Source organism: Corticium candelabrum, chromosome 13 (assembly GCF_963422355.1).
Source record: "Corticium candelabrum chromosome 13, ooCorCand1.1, whole genome shotgun sequence".
Lineage (NCBI taxonomy): Eukaryota > Metazoa > Porifera > Homoscleromorpha > Homosclerophorida > Plakinidae > Corticium > Corticium candelabrum.
Window position 1 is genome coordinate 1,250,271 of NC_085097.1, and position 24,730 is coordinate 1,275,000.

At 41.5% G+C, this 24,730-nt stretch overlaps 3 protein-coding genes across 3 annotated transcripts in view; 1 reads left to right on the plus strand and 2 right to left on the minus strand.

The window, feature by feature from the left end:
• The first annotated feature begins 61 nt into the window (after positions 1-61).
• On the plus strand, positions 62-7,156 carry LOC134188859 (COMM domain-containing protein 1-like). The gene is made up of 5 exons (XM_062657063.1): positions 62-199; positions 263-375; positions 5,344-5,406; positions 6,007-6,153; positions 6,966-7,156. The coding sequence occupies exons 1-5, from the start codon at positions 91-93 to the stop codon at positions 7,065-7,067; spliced, it is 534 nt and encodes a 177-aa protein (XP_062513047.1). The 5' UTR covers positions 62-90; the 3' UTR covers positions 7,068-7,156.
• Positions 7,157-11,116: 3,960 nt separating this feature from the next.
• LOC134188892 (cytosolic phospholipase A2-like) lies at positions 11,117-17,835 on the minus strand. The gene is made up of 11 exons (XM_062657097.1): positions 17,759-17,835; positions 17,395-17,693; positions 17,294-17,331; positions 16,723-16,846; positions 16,442-16,578; positions 16,047-16,390; positions 15,466-15,603; positions 12,066-12,357; positions 11,906-11,994; positions 11,686-11,849; positions 11,117-11,630 (listed from the first exon to the last, which is right to left on the minus strand). The coding sequence occupies exons 1-11, from the start codon at positions 17,775-17,777 to the stop codon at positions 11,313-11,315; spliced, it is 1,962 nt and encodes a 653-aa protein (XP_062513081.1). The 5' UTR covers positions 17,778-17,835; the 3' UTR covers positions 11,117-11,312.
• A 1,959-nt stretch (positions 17,836-19,794) lies between these two features.
• The window catches only part of LOC134189215 (uncharacterized), an 8,820-nt gene continuing 3,884 nt past the window's right edge, over positions 19,795-24,730 (minus strand). The window contains exons 3-6 of the mRNA XM_062657456.1: positions 20,448-20,562; positions 20,095-20,390; positions 19,998-20,035; positions 19,795-19,909 (exon numbers count right to left, since the gene is read on the minus strand). Coding sequence (XP_062513440.1) covers positions 19,795-19,909; positions 19,998-20,035; positions 20,095-20,390; positions 20,448-20,562 — 564 coding nt within the window. The remainder of the gene's footprint in view (positions 19,910-19,997; positions 20,036-20,094; positions 20,391-20,447; positions 20,563-24,730) is intronic.

Consider the following 24,730-nt stretch of genomic DNA (forward strand, 5'->3'; position numbering starts at 1 on the left):
AGAGGAAGGACATACGGGAACAACTAAGGCCGACGAGACAAATGACGTGCGCGCGTTAGAGGCTAGATTAGTAAGGTCACGTGACAGTGGATGGACGTATCTGTCTTGATTCATCGTCTTACTGAACGTCTGTTCTATGGTTCTTCTATCTCAGACGAAGAAATGAAAGACCAGGTGTGTCCAGATGCGTCACAAGATGGTGAGGCCTTTGGCTAGGAACATTTTGTGCACTTTTAGTTTCCATTGTTTCTGTAATTGCTAGACTTTCAAGGATATGTAAAGCGATTTTCTACAATATTAAGTAACATTTCGGCTGCTAACATGGACTTTAAACAGTTGGACGCTTTCTTGACATCACAAATGAAGAAACGAGAGGTGACGCATTTTATTTGGGTTCCAGGGTGTTTGCTTTCTGAAAAATAAATTTGGAACTCCTTTCTTTCTGTCATTACTTATATGGTCAAGTAATCTGTTTTTCTTGCGAATGCTTGTGTGGATTTGTATTGCTCAGATGCATAGAAGATAGTTCAGACATTGTTAGCCTTTTGCATAGTTCCTCCTAACGCTCAAGATGAGGAGAGGGTTAGGACTCACAGGTGAAGAGGGCCTGCTCAAGTCCTGCAGATAATTGGGAATGGAATATGAGTGTCTAAATGACTGACATAGGATTGAATGTGTGCAGTGACAAGTGCCAACTCCAAATTTCCATAGTTTGAAAGTAATTATGTAACCCCAAACAGTAAACCCTACAGGTGTGAGATGCAACAGGACTGGTATTGCCTGGCAGGGAAGTGATTGCCTTTAGGTCCCTGCCTCTCACAGATTTTGGATAAGCAATTTTTTAGAGAACATACTCTGGGTCGCGTATCAGTGAATATACATGGAAATGGTAGTTGTGAGAGCTTTGTCATATACTGAGAAAGATGTCACATAAAGTAGCAGAGTGCATTAATTATTAGCTACACGACTGACACAGATGTGCTTGTGTCTCTCCACTCGTTTTGGAATAATGATTTGTATCAGGTTGTACCCTATGTGTTCTGTTATCTGAGAGCTACTCAACAAAAGAAATGTCTGGCGTCTGTACATCTTTTTTTGTCACCTCTTGCATGCTGATTAGAGGATTAGGTCACGACATCAGTATAATTTGGGACAATATCACGTTTCCTAGGCCTGCAAACATGTAAATTCCTATTGCTTGAATCATGCAACTAGGCAGTCAGTGAGTTATCTAGTGCAACTATGCTACATACAGAGGCTTATTGATACCTTCTTGTGTCTCATCACCAGTATAGCTAAGTAGGATGACATTTCTGTATTGTACAAGTTGTTACGATGTTTGTAGGATACGAACAACCTTTTGAAGTCAGATTGTCAGCTGACTAGCAGGCTCTCAGTCAGTGTACGTTTGTGAGGATTGTGTGTCATTTGCTTGTGAATCTTTTTCACTATAGTATTATAAGGCACTTGCTTTTCTTTTGCAAGCAACATTCCAGTGGGATCTCTTACACCTAGGTAAAGAGTTTCATAATTGCTTTCAAACACTTGCAGATGACTTGTATGGCTTGCGCCACTGCAATTTATTAAGAGGACTGAACAAGAGGCTAGGATTATATTCTATTAGAGGCCACGATGTCTGTTGTACACGTAGCAGTGGTTGCTAACTGTGATATTAATGAGGGACTTATTTGAATGTGACTTCTATTTTAAAGGTGCTGGACATGTTCGTGACCCTTCCGGCCATTTCAATTTTCAAATTTCAATTTTTTATTTTTAGATTTTTATTTCTATTTTTATTTTTTATTTTTAAATGTTTTTGTCAAAGGTTTTCAATTGTTTTGCTGAAAAAATTAATTTGGCAAGCAAATTTTATTTTTTATTTTTCATATTTTTATTTTTCATTTTTATTCTCATTTTTTATTTTTCATTTTTCTATTTTCAAGTTACTATTTTTGGTTATATTTGGTTGAGTTGGATGTCAAAAGAATTGAACGCGGAAAGAATGAAAAATGAACGCAGCAAGAACAAAAAATGAACACAGCAAAAATGAAAAATGAACGCAGCAAGAATGAAAAATGAACACAGCAAAAATGAAAAATGAATGCAGCAATAATGAAAAATGAACGCAGCCAGAACGAAAAATGAAACAGCCTTGTGCGAAGTACGCAGCAGGGAGTCTGGTGGAACGCGTGCCCTAGTCATAGTGCAACACAGTAGAGAGTCGTTTTTCATTCCAACGCGTGCTACTGATTGGAAGGGGCGGAGTGGTTCTTGGACGACTTCTGCCCTAGAACGATCTCTTGCAATTTTCGCTTTAACGAGAAGGAAATCTCCCTCTCGCCAAAAGCCAAAAGAATAATCAATCTCAGATGCGAGCAGCCATTGCTGATGAGCACAGTACATATGCATGGTACCCTGAAAGAAGAAATTTGTGCGGGAGAAAAATTACTACTTGTGCGGAATTAATTTGTGCGACAATAAGGCCATGCGCAAGGGAAAAATATATGTGGAATTTATTTTGTGCGATGGGCTTGTGATCGCACAAATCGCACGAATTTTTCTCCTGTACAAATTTCTTCTTTCAGGGTATAGGAATTTATCTATTACCACATAATTCTAACAATTGCAACAGTCTAACTAAATCTAAACTCAACAAATGTAGTAACTATACTGAAACTCGTTCAGACTCTTTTAGGCTACTCTAGATTAACTACCATTTATACACGCAGTACACAGTAACTAAAAACAAAGATGCCTTGTTTGCTGTTCTACACATGTGCGCGTACGTGCCTCCAACACCGCAGAACTTGAATCTTGAGCTTCTGTCCTTGCGGATGTCACTGCAGACCTGCCTAAGCCGGACAATGTTCTTGTGCTCAGCTGGCCAAGTACCTCGGGCATGCAATACATGACTTACTTGCTTGCTCAGCTTTGTCAATTCGTCCAAGCTACGTATACGGAGAGTCACGCAGAGTGGACCGCCATTTCATGTTGTATTGCAGAGACAGAGGGCAACGTCGGCCACTTGTAACTTGCCACCGCTCTACGCACTGCTGACACCCAAGCCACTGCCGACAGCAGGTTGTGATGTCTTGTAAAGCAGTGGCATATTTGGCACTGGGAGAAGCTTCGCTGTCGTTTCTGCCAGTCTTCTCATGTCTATGGTAGTAGCCTCGTTCACAGCGACGGTGCGATCATGATGGCACAGAGTCAATCGAGTCTGCATGAGCTATATAGCTATACCCGAGGTACTTGGCCAGCACACGACGTTGTCCTGTTTAGGCAGGTCTGCAGTGACAAGAGAGCCATCCGCAAGGACAGAAGCTCAAGATTCAAGTCCAGAGGTGATGGTGGCACGTACGTGCGCATGTGTAGAACAGCAAACCAGGCATTTTTGTTTTTAGTTGTGGTTTACTGCGTGTATAAATGGTAGTTAATCTAGAGTAGCCTAAAAGAGTTTGAACGAGTTTCAGTATAGTTACTACATTTGTTGAGTTTAGATTTAGTTAGACTGTTGCAATTGTTAGAATTATATGTGGTAATAGATAAATTCATATACCATGCATATGTACTGTGCTCATCAGCAATGGCTGCTCGCACCTGAGATAGATTATTTTTTGGGGGAGAGAGAGACTTTCTTCTCATTAAAGCGGAAATTGCAAGAGAACCACTCCGCCCCTTGCAATCAGCAGCACGCGTTGGAATGAAAAACGACTCCATACTGCGTTGAGCTATGACTAGGGCACGCGTTCCACCAGACTCTCTTCTGCATACTTCGCACAAGGCTGTTTCATTTTTCGTTCTTGCTGCGTTCATTTTTCGTTCTTGCTGCATTAATTTTTTGTTCTCTCCGTGTTCAATTCTTTTGATGTTCAACTCAACCAAATATAATCAAAAATAAAAACTCGAAAATAAAAAATGAAAAACGAAAATGAAAATCAAAAACAAAAAATGAAAATATGAAAAATAAGAAAATAAAAATTTGCTTACTGAATTAATTTTTTAGCAAAATAATTGAAAACCTTTCACAAAAAATTAAAAAATTAAAAATGAAAAGTAAATTGAAATTTGAAAATTGAAATGGCCGGAAGGGTCACGGACCTGGACAGTCTATACATTTATGCCGGTTTTTGCATTTGTTAGTAACACACCATCCACGTGCAGCCCAGGTTGGCTTGATTAGCACAAACATACTCCAGAAAAAGGCAAAGTGGATCAAGGCAAAGATACAAAGTGGATGAAGACTATGAAGTACATTTAGAAAAATTTTACTTTTCTGCCAGGGTCAAATATTAATGCTAATTACAACTTCAGCTACATATATATTTCTAGAGTTCCAGCTGCAGTCTTTAGTTGTAAGTGTCTCCCTAGCTCTGGCCTTTAGAGTAGCCTCTATTAAGAAACAGGGACTTCCCCAGTCCTCGGAGTGCGCTATGTTTTTAGGGTATGTTTATCTGTACAGGCAAAACGAAAAGATGTATTTTATGAATCCTTTGGATGGCACGTAGACATTGTTTCTGCTTTGTAGCTTTTAGTAGGAATGGTTATTAATTAATTCACGTGTTAACAACTCATGCATACATTGCACATCATATGACATGCACAGGGGGACACTGTCAACTTGTATGTTGGCACATGTATAAAATAAGTGCTAATCAACATATGGTTTTCAGAAACTGTAGTGAGCGCAGGGTCCTATGGTTGATGTCAGCAAAACAAAGATCCAAAATATCTGACTGCTTTGAATTGAATGAACCTTAATTAAAGGATAGCTGACGATAAACATTTAGAAATCAATTAGTTAGAAATTCAAAATAGAATTTTAGTTAATGTACATGAAGGCCTTAAGTAAACAAGAGAGATAATCTAAATGTTGTAAGCAATTTATTGAGCAACTTTGAGTAATGCAGTTTGCCACTTATTTAGCTCAACTTTCTATCAATGCCACACCCAAACCCACTTTAAAATTTAGCTAATTAAATTACACGCCACGATACTATATTTTCTTGGGAACTCCTGAAGAAATACGGTAAATACATCTCTCTGCTGTTCAGCATTTGAGGTAAGAAACAGATACAAAGCATTGAAATTGTAGCTTTCTTCCAAACGTTTTCGAGTATTACAAGGATTTGTTTGTAGGGAGAACTTGACATTTGTTTTTTGAGTCTGTAAATGATTCTAGTCAAGTCATTCACGTAGAATGATTTCCAGTTGAACATGAGTTAGTAAATACTGTACAACAATGCTACTTGCACGTATTTGTTTAATACGTTTGCTTTAGTGTTTGAGTTATTTATATTCAACATCATTGCTGACTTTAACTATGCACCATTGGTCTATTAGAACCCAATTACTGAAGAACAAGCACAAGCTTTGATGAAGGTTTGGAAAAATCAAAAGGCAAAGGTGAGTTAATAATGTACTACCGGGAATTTGTGAAACAGCACCCACGGCAGCAATAAGGAAAATGGGATATTTATGGAAGAATTCCATTCTCAATAAGCACCCGGGCGGTTCGTAGGAAACTCTAGAAATTGGCGATTGACTTGAATATCGCAGAGTAGGCAAGTGTGAGGCCCTCTTGCAACATCCTGTCTTTTAACCTTACGAGTGCAACCAGACCTGATGACCCTCTTACACTTCTTGTGTAGAGGTTCCTTCTTTAATTCACAGTGTAAGACTGCTGTCTGGTTACCAAACCTGTACATGCGCTGTAGTATAGTAATGCACGTTATATACAGCCTCGGAATATTGACCAATTTTGGGCACCGACGTCGAATCGCATACCACAATCTTGATTTTCATTAGCGGCTCATGGGCTGTAAATGAGAAAGTTTCCAAATGTGGGTGGTTTTAGCTGGAGTTTTAGCTGGGCACTGTTTCGGAAATTTCTGGTAGTATCATTCTAATTAACTAAATTTGAACAGTTGACTCTAGTATTTTTGTTTATTTTCTGCCAGTACTTGGCCTTCTTCCTGTTTACATCTGTTTACGCTGTTGTCTTAGGTTCATGAAGCATTAGTGAGGCAATCCACATGGGATAACCAACTGAAAGCGTTCAGTTGGAGAATCGATGTGAAGAGCAAAGCAAGGCATGTTGTCGATCTCAACATGCCAACTGCAATAGTAGAGATGCAAATTGGCAGAAACGAGGTAATGAAATGTCATTTTGCACTATTGTATGGTATATACATGTACATAGGCGGATGAAGCCTTCTTTGAGAGGGCAGAGATTTTAAGATCTTTGACTTGGTACACCTTGCTGTTGATGTTATGCCTGCAGCAATCACGTGTGCAATTTCCAGATTCAAATTTTTAATAGGCTACATACATCACTGTTCACAGTTTGATCTCTGAGCATGCTATCTAAGTTTGAATCTCTTGCAGCTACAAATAGGCAATCTGCAGGGAAAGGGTCCTGATTTGATTTGCAGAAGTGAAATGCTGCAGGACAATCCAGAGTTTGTGCCCATCAATCGAGCATGATGCTTTGCTTCGTTCTCTCTGACATCATCTTAGTCAGACACACATAAAGATGCACATGCACCAAATGCATGAGCAAGAGCCAGTGGCCTGTCACAGCAAAGCAAGAAGTCAGGGCAACATGTTATTAGCCTTGCTTGTTCAGGTTCTGAGAAGGCACTGATGGGCATCTCGGAGATTCTTTCATCATGAGCATATATATATAGCTCAGGGGCGGCGGAGCCGGGGGGGGCTGGGGGGGCTAGAGCCCCCCCAACTTTATCAACTTTATGCTGTAGAATTTCTGCTTTCTGTAATGTTTACCCTTTCAGCCCCCTCAACTTTCAACTCGCTCCGCCGCCCCTGTAGCTGGTGATGAGAATTTTGTGAAGCATGTGCCATTCAGCCCCACTTACATCACTTACTCTATATGTTGGTGATGATTTCTTTGAATGAGAGGCTTCAAATATTTGTCATTTCATTATTGTCATGTGTATGTTCAGGGCAGTGAAGTTGTGCGATTTGAAATGAATGAAGAAAGACTGGGTGACATGATCAATCAGATTAATGCAATCGAAGAACAAATTGCTGATTATACAAAGTAGATGTAATTAGCTGAGTTTCTCACACGTGGTTTTGTATGGAAGATCAATATACTGCTCATAACTGTGAATTGATTAATACCAAGAAATCATCACATCAAATGTCTGAGTCACCTTGTTTAATTAATGCAATGATATGTTATACTATATACTTCAGACACAGCAACCCATGCCTGCCCATTACCTACTCCAATAGTAAGGAGTGTGGCAGAGTAATGGTTAATAATAGCTAAAAAGTAGCTTCTCTTCGTGAAGAATCATAACGTGTTGAGCAATGGAGAAGTTCACGTCCCCTTTGTTGAATGCACGGTTTATGTCCACAGAGCGCCATGATGAGGAACGACTACTGTAGGTGACACTGTCTATTCAAGAAGTCGATTACACGTTCACGAGCGTACGTATACTGTCTTAATGACAAAAGAGAGCTCAGGACGTTCTTTAACGACGTTCTTGAGCGGACGTAACGTTAGATTTATCTCGTTACTTTGTGGCGGGCGACTTCAACACCGTACTAGATGCGTCGAAAGACAGACCGTCCGGCATTGTCTCCCTAGTTAGCGATGTGATATCGACGAGGTTATTCATCAGCTTGCTCGCGACGAACGGCCTGAGTGACGTGTATCATAGTGTTAACCCGACCATCCGCGGTTTTACGTGAAGAAAACTCAATGTGCGTCATATGTCGCGTATCGATCACGTTCTGGTGTCCAATGACATATAGCCCGTTATCATTCGTTGGTAAAAGCTTCTTTACTTTTCACAACCGGCCCACCATAGGCCTGAATATTGGCACTTGAAAGTGTCCGTACTGAACGACCCGAACTACTGTCTGATTAAACGCAATTTCTGGCAGACGTGGCGTGATGAGCGCCAACTCTTCGGGTCTTCTCTCGCGTTGTGGGACGTGGGCAAAGGCGTACGTCCGCGATATTATTATTATTAATTAACTTCTGTCAGGCGAAGAGCAGATCGCAAAACCTGCGTCATAATCAGCTCCATGCAGATGGAGATCCTTCAGAGACTCGTGGCAGACGGAAAGTGGATGTCGACGCAGTCTGTTCTTTTCGCTGCTGTGAAGAAGAATTGAGACAGTTAGACCGGCTCTCACTGACTGGGAACCGTATCCGTTCGCGTATACCATGGCTTGAGAAGGGCGACAAAGTATATCGTTTCTTCTTATTACAAGAGAAGAGACGAGGGCGGAAATCGTCCATAATGGAGTTGCAAGACGACGACGACGACGACGTTGCACACAAGACACCGTCTTCTATGCTAAAATTAGCAGCAACGTTCTACGACCATCTATAACGTGCGGAGGCTACGACGCCGGAATTTGAAGAAGCACTTCTCGACTTACTGACTTCTACTTTGAGGGACGACGACAGACAGTCTTTCGACGCGCCATTATCGCTCAAGGAGTGCAAACGAGCCGCCCAATCCATGAGTCGAACAAGTCACCAGGTATAGACAGGATACCGTAGAATTTTACAGAGCTTCTAGAATTTGTTGTGCGACGATCTGTTGGAGTTGTTTAGCGCCGAAGTCGAGGACGGCGAACTAAGTCTTAGTCAGAAAACTGGCGTTATTCGTCTTATGTATAAGAAGAACGATCATCGCGATCTTTGAAATTGGCGTCCAATAGCGTTGCTGACCGCAGACCACAAGATTTTGGCTAAAATTTTGACCAGCAGAATTACATCGGTGCTAGCGTCTGTAGTCCATATGAACCAAACGTGCAGCGTACCCGGTCGCAGCATCTGAGACAACTGTCGTCTTTTGCAGATGTGATCGATTAAGTACTGCGACGTGACTAATCGACCGGCTGTCCTGGTTAGTCTCGATCAGGAGAAGGCCTTCGATCGAGTGTCTTAGTCGCTCGTAGACGGCTTCTTACAGCGATTCAATTTTGGTTTATACTTTTGTCCATGCGTCAAATGTCTTTACACGGTCATCTCCAGCCGCGTCATTGTAAATGGCTGGCTCTCGCAACAAATCCATCCTAGTCGCGGAGTACGGTAGAGATGTCCGCTGTCACTTATTTTGTATGTTCTTGTGTCTGAGACGTTCTCTTGCTTAATTCGGTCGCCTCGAGTCGGGAGACTCGCCTTGCCTGGGACCGATGACTGTCGCAAGGTCAGTCAGTATGCCGACGACACCACAGTCGTCGTCACTTCGGATGAGAACCTTGATGTCCTTCGATAGTGCATTGACACGTACAAACTCGGCAGCGGTGCTCGACTCAACGTTGCTAAATCTCGTGGACTCTTTGTGGGGTCTTGAAAAACCCGTTTTGACCGCCCATTAGGGCTACAGCGGACGTGTGGTAGCCTTCGTCTTTTAGGTATCTGTGTCGGAACGAATCCACGACTGTGTGAAGACTACTGGCCAGCGGCTGTCGATGAGATGAACGCCATCCCTCGAGCTTGGAAGAATTGCAGCGTTTCTCTCGTCGGCAAAACCGTTGTCGCCAAAACGCTTGTATTATTCAAACTTTAGTATGTTGCACAGGTCGTCCATCCGCCGCGGCGACTTCTTAATCGGTTGAACACCGCAATCTAGAAATTATTTTGGGGCTGACACCGTGCATATGTTAGACGTCGTGAACGTCTGGTGGAAAAGGGAGGCCTCGGGGGCATCATTGTCAAGAAAAAAGTTGACGTGTTTGAGTTGGAATGAATACCTCGTCTCCTCGACGATAGTCCAGCCAAGTGGGAACATTTTGCCAGGTACTGGCTCGATCGAGCGGCGGAGCCATTTACGAACCATCGTGGGATGTTGTCTGGCAACCTTTCGCCAATCGCGCGGGGACCGCTGCCATACAGCTACAAGCTCTGCAGTAAAGAAGGTAGAGCTTTTGGTAGTTGTCTGATGGTTTTCAAATAATCTGGACTGATTTACAATCACTTCTATTTTTGAAACAATCTAAAATTTGTTTCAAATTAACATCTGCACTAAAGTTTTTAAAGCTTTAAATGATGGAATTTTCAATTATGTTTACAAGTCTCTAGAATATACAAATCTAAGATTGCTTTTCACTTTAATGGAGGCCAAATCAAGCAAATATTTATATTTGTAATTTCAAGTTAGGCAGATTGGCTTAGACCGGGCTTTGGTTTGATTAATCTTTAATATAAATGCATCTTGCTATTTGATAGTCTTTCTGTTATGTATTTCAGGACTAATGTAAATCTGATTCTCTTTTTCGGTTTTCGGTCGCTCGACAGACTACAGTACCTAGGCGCATCTGTAAGAATTAGTAGTTGCATTCTGCTGATCGAATTGCAACTAACTATAGTCTGTTTCAGAGTTAGAGGCAGTCGAGGTTTTCTGTGAATAGCTATATCAGGCGCGTAGCCAGGGGGTTCGAGGGGTTCGATCGAACCTCCTAGCATCCTCAAACTATATCGCCATCTTTCTCTTTCTTATATTTAAATAATTTGAAAATTTTTGTTGTAGCCAGGAGATTGCAAAATTATTACTGGGCGACCGCATCATTCTCAGACGCAAGGACTAAAAATTTTAGTAAAGCAAGCCCACAGAACACTCACACATATGCTGGATGCAAGACAATTAACAATCGCCATTCTGACTGGATCACCTACCTACCTCTTATCCTATGTATTGAGTCGATTCAAACTACTTGAAGTGACCATTCTGTGGCTGATGGTAAATTACTGATAATTATTGTGTGAGCCTTTGCACGAGTTAAAAAAAGTAACAAAAGAGTTTAATAGCAGAGTGTACACGAAAATACCTATAAATCTGCTTGAATACTTTCTGAGCTGTAATAATCTGCACATTCAATTGAAGCTGAGTTCACATTAGAAATGACGTCACGTCCGTCGTCACTATACCACTACCATCAAGCCCAATCATCTGATACGGAGAACGAGTCGCGACTAGCTTCGCTATCACTAAATGTTTAGCCATCGTGTCCAGTATCATCTAGCAGCGCCCGTACAGTTGTATTAGAGACGTTAAAAATAGTTTCTACATCTGAGTAATTAGTGAAAGCTAATTTACGGCGGTAACCACATACCATGTAACTAGACGTCAAACAGTGTAAATTTATAGCTACTTAGCACCAAACAATTCCAGCAGTTCATAACATTTGCTTTGCTAGACAACAAGTTGAAGAGTACTCTACACTGCGCGAGCGAAACAATTACACAGACCTTTGATGCAATTCAACAAAACTGCAATTGTTCATGTTACTCATCATTTGAAGTGATTTGAAATCATTTCAAGTTAGAGTTGCATCTTCCTGCGGATACAATCTTTGATATCATCGATGGCCAGTGTCGTGTTGTCATGACACAGCTCCTGGAGTCGAACGACATCATCCAAAGTGTATTCAAAATTGAAAGTGTCGTAAACCGAGGAATATGGATCGACTTGTTCATGAGAGTTGCACAAACAAAACAGAATGACAATAGGACAATCAGGATCTTCCTTGTCTTCTAAGATGTAATACTTCTTTGGATTTTTGGCATCAAACATATCCGCACGAACTTCTGGAAACTTGTAACCGTGACGCTTGGCCCATGTCATGGCTTTCCATACATTCTATATAAAAGTCATTTACAAACTTAAAACATCTTTACTCTAACTCATAAATCACCTTCAATGGATTTTTCTCCAAAGATCCGTACCAAGAGTAGTCAAACGTAAGAAAGATGTCAGTGTGTCGTTCGGGTCGAAGCAGAGGTGGAAATGGCAAGTTGAAATCTAACCCAGCATCTACAACGGTTAAACGATCTTCTGCCTGAATAGACTTTTGATACGCTATAATATAATAAAAATTAAAATTGAGAATTAATTAATTAAATAAAATAACATACATTCTGCTTCGTTGCTGTCGCTTTTGAATGCGCTTACATATACTTTGAATTTCTTTGGTGCGTCTGTAGATTTTCCTTGTGCCTTCGCACTAATTATAAAAGCAAAGTTCCATAACAAAGTCTAGATTAGCATACTTTTGGTAGCCCTGTATTCAATAACCTCTTATATATTTTCTTTTGATCTTTATTCAAATGGCCATATTGGTGACGCTGGTACTGCTTAAACAACGGACTCTTTGCCAATGTGATAGATCTAACAAGATGAGGAGCGCTGTCAATTCCTTTCATGAAGTTAGGTATAGTGGCTGCAAACGGGCGCAAGTCGTCCACACCCGTCCATTCTAGAATTTTGCTGAACGCTCTAAGAAAAAACGCTGACAACCCCGATTTGCCTTCGGTGAATTGATTAATCAACGTTTGAACTTGTCCCGCAAAGGCGCTGCCCCAGAGAGCTAAAATAAGCAAATGAAAGTCAGAAAATGTTTTTACACTTGCGACTAAGTTTGATAAACATAAAACAACAAGCAAAGTAAATTTGCACGTACATATATAATGAAATTATTAGGATGCAGTTGCTACATAATCCAAGGTTTTTGGAATCCAGGCTTTAAAACATAATCTAGTTATGAAAGAAGAAAACCGAAAGTGCTCACTAACTATAAGCTCACTATATGATTAGTGAGTAAAATTTAGTTATATTAATTGAAATACAGTACCATTTATTGTAAGAGACTATACAAAAAAAATATCAGACGTTTGAGTCTGTAGATCTTCGTCAGCACATCGATTGTAACAAGGCTCGAATACACATCGTTAATTAATTAACCCGAATAATTCGTATAGCTTCGCAGTAGTTAGAAACATGCAGTTGTTTAGAGGTGCGTGCGTGCGTGCGTGTGTGTGTGTGTGTGTGTGTGTGTGTGTGTGTGTGTGTGTGTGTGTGTGTGTGTGTGTGTGTGTGTGTGTCGTGCGTGCGTACGTGCGTGTATATATATATACGTGTAGTAGATACGCATTCTTCCGTACCCTCTCATGGGACTAGGATCCAATAGTGATTGAGCTGCATAAACAGCTTTGACCGTATCTTGTAGAGCTGTCCTGCATGTTTGCAGTGGGTTCAGTCTGTCACGTTCCAGTTTATGAAAATATGAATAAATGCATGCACCCCTACATTTGAGTCACAAATAATAAGTATTTGAGAACTTCGCAATATCTATCTATAGTATACGCTCTTGCTGTTATAATATACGTCTTGCACTTTACCAATTGATTATACCTTCCTGTGTTTCTTTGTGAGATGAGTCTTAAATATTGGCCACATTCACTGTCTACTGCATGTCCTTAATTAATTAATAACAACAACAACAACAATAATAATAATAATATAATAATAATAATAATATTATCAGCTGCATAAGATCAGTCCAGTCTTGTGCAGGTTCCTGTCACGTGTGATGAAGAGTAGGAGGACATCAATGGTGCTTTCTTGCGGGAACAGTACGATCAAGACAAGGCTTATGCAGATCAGGGGGGGGGGGCATTTTCCAAGGTGACTCACTTTCTCCACTTCTCTTCTGTATGGCTCTCAATCCTTTGAGCAAGGAGCTGAACAGAACCGGCTACGGCTACTGGATGACCACTGGGCATGGTGAGACTGCCCAACGTCAGCTCATCAGTCATCTACTTTACATGGATGATCTGAAGCTGTATGGCAGAAACTCTGATCAGTTGGATGGTTTGTTGCACACGGTTCGTACCTTCTCTGATGACATCCAGATGAAGTTTGGTCTGGGCAAATGTGCTGTTGCACACTTTGTCAACGGCAGGCTATCTGGCCACAACTCTGGAGTGACGGTAGGAAAAACGGACACCATCAACTGTCTGGAACCGGGTCAAGTCTACAAGTACTTGGGTGTGGATGAGAGTAACAGTATTCAGCACAGCATGATGCGGGAGAGACTCCGTCGTGAGCACTTCCGCAGAGTGAAGGTGGTTCTCCGGACTGAGTTGTATGGTCGGAACAAGATTCTAGCCATCAATGGGTTTGCACTACCGGTTCTCACTACCGGTTTTGGCGTCATTCATTGGGGATGCATGGACCTGCAGCAGCTCGATCGACGGACCAGAAAGCTCCTCTCTATGCACGGTGTCCACCATCCTGCTGCAGACGTTGACCGACTGTACGCTCCTTGCAGTGATGGGGGGAGGGGGTTACAACAGATTGAGTCGACATATCAATCTTGTATTGTGAGGCTGAACTGTTACCTTGCTGACAGTTCTGATCCTTTCATGCAGATGATACGAGAGTGTGACTCTGGAAAATCTTTACACTTGATCAAGCGCATGGCTTGTCGCTTTACTGCACAGCTGCGGAGGAGTCTTGCTTCGGACGACAAGTCGCAGAACTTACACAGGAATGCATCCATCTCGGTTGAAGGTGGCTTCGAGCAAGCGCCTGAAACAGATGCGAAACATTACCGCACGTGTTGCAGTTCTCTTCGTGCGCGGTCCTGGAGCGGGAAGCCTATGCACGGGCGGTATCGTCGTCTCACTGAGCAACCGCCTGTGGACATGAAAGAGACCTACGGATGGCTAAAGGCAGCGAATCTTCCTGCTGCAACTGAGGGACTGGTTGTTGCTGCTCAAGACCAAGCTCTTCAGACTCGGTACTATGAGCGCAAGATTTTACATCGTGATGTCAGTCCTACTTGCCACATGTGCAGTGCAGGCCTGGAAACAGTCGACCACATTGTGGCAGGCTGTAGTGCTTTGGCAGCGATGGACTTACACTGATCGACACAATCAGGTGACCTCCATCATTCACTGGACTGTTTGTCGCCATTTTGGGGCTCCAGTGGAGAGCAGATGGTACCGGCATCATCCTGATAGGCTTGTGAAGACGGATGACATTACTATGATGTGGGATACCACCATCCCCACTGCCAGGAAGGTCAAAGCCAATCGTCCAGACATCTGTCTCAGAAATAGGAAGACAAACACTTGTCTTCTTATTGATATCAGCTGTCCTGCTGATGGCAACATTGGCAAGAAACATGCTGAGAAGTTGGCGAAGTACAGCGACTTGCGAGTGGAGATAAGCCGCATGTGGCATTGTCGAACACTGGTGGTTCCGGTGGTCTTGAGAGCTTTGGGCACAGTGCACGCAGGTATTGCACGGTGGCTGGACATTATTCCAGGTCATCACAACCTGCAGCACTTACAGAAAACAGTGCTTCTGGGATCTACTCGGATCCTTCGTAAAGTCACGTCTTCTTTCTAGACAGCCGTGATGGTCTAAGTACTTCTGAAGCAGGGTTTGCTTCCGGTACTTGTAATAGACTTTACAAACCAGCTGATCTGGTTGAGCACGACACATAATAGAATGTTAGGTAAGAAGAAAGAATGTACATGGGAACAAAACCAACTACAACGGACTGCCAGTAAACACAAAGAAAAAGAATTTACTATTAGAGACGTCTAATACAACACAATACCATTAAAACAATATAGTACTTACATTACCACTCGTGATATGCATTATCATTGTTTTAAAAACTTACCTTGCAAATAAGGCACATTGAACTGGTGGTATCGCCTGCTGACTATACCGCAGGTTCTTTCGCTGCTGATATTTTCAATTGCTGTGAAAAGTTTCATTTTGTGTATTCCATACTCAAACGGAGTAAATTCCAACCACTCTGTTAATAAAAGGTTTGTGAACCACCACGTGTACACATACAGCATATTTATTACTAAAACAAATTTCTTACTTTGATTTGTGCTTCAGTTGGTTTTGGGATATTTATATAATCATTTCTCTAAGTTTGTGTTACAATAATGGTAGTTTGTCTGCATGCTTCAGTCACGTTTGATCAGCCAAATTAACGCTAAGGTATTCGATTAAAACGCCTTTGTAGTTTTCCTTTTATTGTTTTGTTGGCATGCGTGCCAGTATTCCACATAACAACAGCGCAAAAGTTAAACCTCTGACAGTCATACTTCTCTGTTTGTCTGCAAGTCGCTTGCTCACAGTCTGCTTAATTGATTTAAAGACAAGTTAATTTCCTTTACAATACATGTATCGTGCATGTAGATAACAAACCACAGAAATCTCACAAACCGCTAGTAACCAATTCCTTACCAGCGAAGACCTCTTCATGATTGTGTCGCTCTACAGCCACAGCAGTGTAGATTGGAAAAGGCATCTGACAGGACGCTGCAAGCCGTTGAGCATCAGAAAGTCGAGTCCTTTCCTTTTTCTCCATTCCTGAATGAAGCACTTCTTCCAAAAGAGACGTCCAGAGATCGACTACTGACACGTGCAGTCCATCACGAAGCTTCCTTGAAACTTCATCAAAGCGATGCTTGACTGTACGTACTTTCGAATTCATGACTGGTGCCATAGCTGAACATCGCTCTCTCACATAGTCTTTGCATTTGTTAATATCCATGCCTTCTGTCAGTGCGTATAGCAGTGACAAATACCTAGATAGTAAACTTGTACGATAATCAAGAAAAGACAAAAAAAGTCTATACCATGTAGATCCAGACAGAGAAGACATGTATGTGCAGCAGTCTAATAGTCCTGCTTCCTGCAATGCTGCCATTGCACCAGACACGCCAATCATAGCTCGAAAGCCGCCACCAGATCCAATCAAACTGATGTTAGGAACCTGAGCAATGTAACGTATGAATTATTGATGTCATCAAAGTTATCAAAAATTTTAAATTTGTAATTTTAAAACACATTTATAGATATACAATAGAAACTATTTTATGCAAGCGTCAACGCTTAAAACTTGACATGTGAATGATACCTTAGACGCTTTGGGTTGTCGCAAAAGTGTCTTGATAGCTCTAGCAGCGCTTTCGCTTCTTTGTGTCAAAATGGCCTTTTCTTTCTCGTGTAGATCTGTGCCAAATCTTACATCAGCAGTTGGTCTGCAAGTAAATCAGATCAACAAATACTATGTGCTTTAGCTTAGATGGCAATTTTTCATTTTTTATTATGACTTCTTTACAATCAATTTCTAGAGTTCAATGTATAGACTAGCAAATGTCAATACGCTAGCTCGTTTATCTAGCAACACTATATTTGTACTGCAGACAACGGCTTGTCTAAATCTTCCCTTTTCTACAACACGACAGCTTACCAAAATAGACACATTTGTCTTTAACTGTAATCATATAGTTTATTTTAAAAATTATCAAACATGACAAGCTTTCTTTCATCTATGCTGTTTATGTTTACTACTTACCTGTGTTGTTATATATATATATATATATATATATATATATATATATATTTCTTATTATAGTAACTGCATGGTAATTATATCATGTTCATAAAACCATTTTCCGATATACGTTTTAAGTAATCATACGTACTTTCTCATTCGGATAGAATATTTCAACTTTCCTTTACCCTGAACAAAACAGCAACTATCTGTCATCACCTTTCAGTACATGAATCGATAGTATTCAATTACATCAAGGGACGCTTCTCTTTCCGCAAAGGGTTGATCCAAAGTGATCTTATCCAGATCAATGACACAGGGACTTGACAGGGAATAACCGACAAGAAGAGAGTCACAGAGAGTTAACGTAAGCTGTCCCGCTCCATCACGTTTATCAATAAGAAAAGATATCTCTTCCTCCCACTGAGGCGTGTTTGTGAGTAGTTTAAATGCTGTCTTTTGTTTCGCAGCTTCTTTTGCCTTTTCCCACGGTTTCGTGATGTGAAGTTCAACATAAGGATTCACCTTGTCATAACCAAACAGCCGCATGACTAGATAAAACAGCCTTAGCCTCTGATTTAATTAATTGACTTAATTATAAATGTACTGAGTAAACCTTTTCGGTAGAGAGTCATCTTCAGGTCTTCAGCAGAATGGACGATGACGTCTAGACGTACAACATCTGGATTGGAATATAGCATCTGTATGTAACAACGCAGATAACCTCAGCATCGATATTTTTGTTGTTTAGGCGTGAAACCTTTCAAATAATTAACCTACTATTTACAATAGCGTAACCGACAGTATATACTAAGACCAGTTTTATGCTATCAAAATATATCGTAGACGGTCAAAGGTATTAGGCAACTTCCAGCTTGCTTACAGACTGTTAATTAGTGTGATTTCAAGACATTGTGAGCTACGGTTGAAATGCGTCCTGAGGAAAGTATTAAAATTTGTGTTTGCGCAAGTAATCAAATATATATATATATATATATATATATATATATATATATATATATATATATATATATATATATATATGTATAGCTATATTCTGCAAGAATGAATTTGACGATGAGCAAAGCAGTCCACTACTGTAGTACTTAAATTGTCTAAATCCATTTCTGCATCACAGTACAGTAGATGTAAAAGAGTCCAAGATGAACAAGCGACTCGACTTTGGATCAAAAGCGGACCTTTAGCTAAGCGGAAGGTTCAAAGTTCGTCCAAACTCCGGAACCCCCAAACCCCCTAAGGCCTGGTTCAAAAATGGAATACAACATTTTCGACAGTTACTCAAAGCGATGAGAATACAGTAGTACTTAAGAAACGTCACGCACTGTCTGTATACCCCCCTTAGCTTATTAATGTGCTTTTGTACAAAAATGAAGTTCTATAATCTATTTTCCCCATAAAATTTTTATTTTCTTAATTATTAAATATTACTTGAGTTATCTATTGGCCAAACAAGTAAAGTGTTTTACCATTGAGTTTTGTTAAATGCGTAAGTGTTAAATGCGTGCTTTGTTAAACAGCCATATATACCCAGAGTATTCGGCTCCGCCGAACACGTAGCGTTGGAGGTCCAGACCTTTGCTTAGAATTTAGCAATGTGCTTCTAAACGCACTGCAATGCAGGAAACGCACCTATGCGTGTGTTACTACAACACCCAACGATTGATTTTAGCCTCAACAACGAGGCACAGGTACGTACTCCAATTTCAACAACATCAGACAGTTGCTGCACACGTAGAACCTACTTGCAAGCATGTACCACGTGCAAGTCAATAGAGAAGCATCCTAACGCTTGTTTATACAGATGGCTGAGAAAGAACAGGCAGTCCTATCGGTACATCTGTTCGGTGGCTGACGGACATGCGTCGTTTTGTTGCCGCGTACACGTCACTAGACGCAAGCTTCCCAACACTTGTTTATACAGGTAGTTGAGCGGACAAGCTGCAACAACCATATGTCGAGATTACAATAGCAATAACAGCAAACGCACGCTATACATTTCCAAAGTTGTTTACATGATCGTTTCTGTTCGTCCAGTCTCTATTTTCGTCGGTCACCATTTCCGGTAAGACGACTACCATAACCCTAGCTACGCCTAGAATAAAAGTTGGCACGCGAACTGGACTGCTAGTTGCTTAGGGGCTGGGCGTTATTAAGTGTCCGGGGGCTGGAAAGGTTTGCCGAGGTCCACATACTTTGTGACCCCTGAAAAAAATTTCTGGCCCCCACCGTCTGTTGGTTAACTTTAGATGATCCCATGTATGTGCATATATATGCAGTATTTAGTCGTATAAGTACAGTATGTGCTATAAAAAGTAGTCTGTTTCAGGTTTCAAGCGTGCTTAAGTATGATTCTAAAGTTGTTCATTTCCATCCCCCTGACAAAACAAGAAAAGCAAGCATTGCCGTTTTCAGCAATGCACGTCATGTGTAAAGCCCCTAAAGAAATGAAGATACTGTTTTGCATACAATTCTATAGTATATAGATAAAAACCCTGAAAAATTATGACCTCCAACAGAAGACCCAACATGTTTATTGACCCCTGCAAATCACTTATGGCCCCCATAGCAAATTTGCCAGCCCCCGGACACTCAATACTAACCGGCCCTTTACAAATGTCAACAAACCTATGACTATGCGTGTGAAAGAATAAAAATCATGATATATGTATTGCTTGCCTCGTCAAAAGCATTTTGCTTCGTACTCTTCAGACTACAATAGTCAATTTCATCATGTGCAAACTCTTCTCTATAACAATTACCAAGATCATTAATTAGAGCAAGTACTTTGACTTACGTATACATAAATGATAATTGTGAGTATGTATATACTGTACCTTCGCAAACGTAGAGAGATTTCAATGGAACCAGTTTTCTGACAACAATCATTATGAGCTCTTCATTACTTGCAGCATTTGAGAAAGTTAGTCTTACGTGTATTTTCACTGTCTGTCGCTGATACTTAGCACCGACGGCCAAGCCATTCAGATCCACAAAAACGGGATAAGAAATTTGGCTATCAGACAACAAATTGGAATCCCACAAAGTCATTTGTAGTCGACCTGGTTTAGAGATGTCAACAGGAATGGTTATTTCTTCTTCCCAAATGGGATTTTCATTGTTCTCTTTGATGGACGATTTCTGTATGGCGTTGTTAGCCGTTGACAAAGGCTCCGTGACCTCAAAAGATATGTATGGGTCTATAGTGTTATCAAATCCCAGGCTTTTGACTAGTAACAAACCCAACGTTAGATTCTTACAAAATAAACAATCATTATAATACCTACCTTTCTGCCAGAACGTTTTGTTAAGATTGTGTCCTTTATGAAGCTTGATATCAAGAACAGTAATGCATGATATCGGATTCTTTGCTGAAGTTGAATGAGTCAAGTCTGATTGCATCTATTGAAAGAAAACGTAAAACGTCAAACAAGTTTTGCACATTTGACAAACATAATATAAAGTAATTTAGTAAACGCCTTCCAAAATCTTTGCAGTTACTGCAAATATTTGCCTTAATACAGATTGATGCATGGTGTATTGGACCCTGATTGAGACTGCTGTTGTTTGTATCACTCGGCTGCGTATAGAGTCTGATTTTTCTGCAGCAGGTTGTAGAATGTCACAAGAAAGGATGAGCAATTGAAATATCCACATCTGTAGTGAATTGTCAGTACCATCGTTACGACATGATCGTATATACGTATGCTGCTACATCCGAACGGTTTTCTGAGTCTCCACATACGTATTTAATTCTATGCTCAACTTAATTAATGGCAAATGCTTAACCCTAAACACCTGAATCTCCATCAGTGTTCGTTTTGCTCGAAATGGTTCTGACGTTAGGTCAACATGCAAGTCAATGTAGGAAGCGCTTTAGATCTCCAGCGAACGACTAAACGGTCAACGTCATGACGTCAACATCTCCAAGTGACACTTCCGCGAACAGCCCGACAACTCCCGATGCGCATTCTGAAGAAGCAACCTCCCTTTCGCTCACGATGAATTCAGCACCTTCACCAACGGTCATCTCTACCGATCGCGAGCTCCTAGCATGGCGCCTTATCGAATCACTCTCTATTGAAGAGATTCTCAAGTCTACACCAGTGTCATCTGTTCGGAATATAAAGCCTACAGTTCGCTCTTGCTTTCAAAACTGCTGCATTCTTGCTTTAGAAAGAATTAGAGATGATTCTAGCAACGTACTGGCATGGAAGCATTTCTATCTGATTCCCAGTATGGTCCTGAGCAACAAGTTACTCGCCAAGGGAGGAAAGAACGGCTTATGGGATATTAGAGCTATGTACCACAAATTTCTAGATTGGCAATGGAACGAGCATCTCCATGTCGATAGGCCAAGTCATACGGCAAATTGAAACGTCAAGACACACGCATATCTGCAGCTCTACAGCTTGTCAGGTGTGGAGAGCTAGTTATCTCGTGCTGCGCGTGTTCTCACAAGCGCAGAATTAGCTCCTCCTACGCAAGAGACTGCACGGAAACAGGTCAAAACATCCTTCTGCTACAACCAAACCTAATCTGGACTCACTTAATACATCTCATTCAATAGTGTTGTCAAAACAGCTGCTGTTTTAGGTTATTTGAGAGTCCCCTCGCGGATCTGGTGCTGCACCCTCAGGATGGCGGTTTGAGCATTTGAAAGTCTTGATTAAAAACAAAACTTCCGCAGATCTTCTCTATTTGCATGCTCTGTCATTGATGGGGATCTCTTCCTCATCTCGTGTCTGAGCAGGGCCGGCGGAGCCCTCCAGATGTTGGGTGGGCCCTGCAGCCCTTGCTTGGCTAGGCTCCGCCTACTTGACAGCTTTTGACTAAGGCCGTAGAGCTAGGGTCGAGCCTGGCTAAAGATAGCGTTACCAGAGGGTAGTCTACCTACTAGTAGTATTGTACTCTGAGAATATTTAATCATTTATTGAACTGCACGCAAAATAGTCATCTGTTAGAGACTGAAAGACTAAATATTGACTTGCGTAGGTCATTAGCACTAATGAACTCATTTCCGATTTCTAAAAGGTTCATCGTACCTATTCGGTCACTATGTACATGCAGTACCATCAGACTGTTTAGGCGGCGTTGGCTCATTGTACACCTCCAGTACGTCTTCAGTCTTCTGAGAGAAATGATTCGTGGCGTTTCTCTACGGCAACAATAAGCGGGCATCAAGACGAGTGACTGGGTTTGCGAGGCATGTTGTGCCCGTCCTACACTTCCTGCTGTAAACTTCCGAAATATGATTGGTTCGTGTCATCTGTAGAGGTGAACAATAACTAATTTATTTAATCACCTACGCCATTTTCCGGAAGTTTTTGCTAAACGCCTGTTGGTGGAAGTTCCATTTTCGAACGATGGGTGGGCCATGGCCCACCTGGCCCACCCTGCTCCGCCGGCCCTGCTGAGTTACTGGCATCAGCTAGACTAATCAAATTGTCCAAACAAAACGGAAATATTCGGCCAATAGCCACTGGAGAGTGCCTCAGACGCATTTCCTCTCGAGCCATCTGTTTGCAGAAAAGCAAAGATTTTCACAGCTATTTCTGCATGCGGTATCAATGGACTGTGGCTCAGAGATGCTTTTCGTCATGTTGTGCTATCTCTGAACTCGCACCCAGATTGAGCAATTTTAAAAATGAATGCCAAGAACGCATTCAACTCCATTGATAGACCTCATATTTTGCAAGAAGTGTCATCTACATTTCCTGACATTTACTCTCATATGCAAAACAAATGTATAGTCAGGCTGGTCGTCTAAGTGTTTACAACTGCCAATTCTCAAATTATTATTCCCTCAGAAGTTGATGTTCATCAGGGTAATCCTCTGGGGATCGCACTTTTTTCTTTGGCAATTCATCCCATTTTTTTTAGCAAACTGCAGTTTTCAGATTCAGATGTCACTGCACTTGCATATCTTGACGACGTCTTCTTGCTGGGTCCACCTAGAAAGTTAATCTCTTCCTTCAATAGCCTAAAGCAGTCTTTCACTGGAATTGGCCTAACAATAGCAAGGAACAAATGCGAATTTTACTGCAAAGATACTGTCACATCTGCACAAGTTCCAGAGTCGTTAGGCATTCCTATCAAGTCAAATGGTACCATGATTCTCGGAATAACATTTGATCAGCTCGATTTTCAGCTGTCATCGTGCAACGATTTTGATCAGACGGAATATTTCTTCTGCAATCGGCTAGAGGAGCTTGAGGATGTTCAGTGTGCCACCCTGCTCCTCAGGTCTTGTCATGTACCTAGGCTTAATCATTTGGCTCGGATGATTGCTCCAGATATTCTCAAAACTGCAGCTACTACACATGACTTTCGAACAAGGCTGTTTCTCTCACCTGTTAGGATTTAACTCTCTATCTGATGCGACGTAGAGGCAAGCTCGCCTTCCAATCATGCAGGCTTGGCGGTTTTGGCGTGATTTCTACTGCTTGTTCCTCAGCCAATGCTTTCATTGCCTCTTTGGCTCACTCTGCTGGAGTTACCAAGACGCTTCCCTTATTTAAACGACGTTTGCCAGACTCTGATCACTCGTTGTTTTGGCTCTCTTGGTGATGCTCTTACAAAGGCACTTCCTCCTGGCAAAAGCTTCTCGGATTTCCTATCTGGTAGAAACAAAATTCAACAGTATCTCAACCGCAGACAAGCAGCACTCGAACTAGACGCTTTGATAGAAGAGGCCTCTACTGGTCGCGACATTGCTAGACTTCGATCTTTGAAGGGAAAGGGAGCTGGTGCTTGGATCAGTGCAATCCCCACCTCTACGAGTCTCGCACTTAACTCCAGTGAATACCGCTTGGCGAGATCCTTGAGGTTTGGTCTTCCCATTTTCCCTGATTGGGCGAAGACTTGCAATTGCGGATCAAACATAGACGACAGTGGATACCATCTAATAACCTGCAAGCTGGGCAGAGGCCCTGTTTGGTCTCATGAACCAATTGCGTTTTTGTGGTCAGATTGTCTGAGAAGTCTAAACGTACACCACTGCAGAGAGCCACACCATCGCATGTACAAAAACCGAGGATAGCCGGATATTGTTGTTCTTTGACACACAGTCGGGATCTACCATCGACTTAGATACATCTCTCGCCCATCCCTGGAGCTTTGAAACCTTCCCAACTCCGCATACACCGATGGGGCAGCGGCTCGGAAGTACAATTCAGAGAAGAGACCAGGCGGTGCCTCTGTGAGACTAATACCCCTTGTCTTCGAGCACTTTGGAAGATGGGAAGTAAAAGCGTTTCAATATCTGCAACTTCTATCTCACAGTTCAGTCAATGAGAAGGGCAAACCAAATGCCCCAGAATTCTTGGACTATTGGAGGAAGAGATTTGCCGTCCAACTCCAAAAATGCCATAGCAAGACCCTTACAAAGAAGTTCTCATCTCTCCTCAACGAATACAGCTGCAGGAAGACTTCAGCTCTCAGTGGACAGTCATAAACATTTAGAGACAGGCACCATAGGTCCCTTTCGTCTAGCCATAATGTGGATGTGTATTTAGTGCGTATATAATGTACATTATAGTTTTAACCCGTTTTTATGTATGTACTAGAT

What these genes read in the sequence shown, in the direction of transcription:
- LOC134188892 (XM_062657097.1), bottom strand. An exon ending in TATTCTATCCGAATGAGAAA is followed by an intron (nt 16,847 to 17,293) that starts GTACGTATGATT and finishes ATTTACTTGCAG; the next exon opens with ACCAACTGCTGATGTAAGAT. An exon ending in GACAACCCAAAGCGTCTAAG is followed by an intron (nt 16,579 to 16,722) that starts GTATCATTCACA and finishes TACATTGCTCAG; the next exon opens with GTTCCTAACATCAGTTTGAT.
- LOC134188859 (XM_062657063.1), top strand. Translation starts at nt 91, where the DNA reads ATGGACGTATCTGTCTTGATTCATCGTCTTACTGAACGTCTGTTCTAT. An exon ending in CACAAATGAAGAAACGAGAG is followed by an intron (nt 376 to 5,343) that starts GTGACGCATTTT and finishes TTGGTCTATTAG; the next exon opens with AACCCAATTACTGAAGAACA. An exon ending in GGAAAAATCAAAAGGCAAAG is followed by an intron (nt 5,407 to 6,006) that starts GTGAGTTAATAA and finishes CTGTTGTCTTAG; the next exon opens with GTTCATGAAGCATTAGTGAG.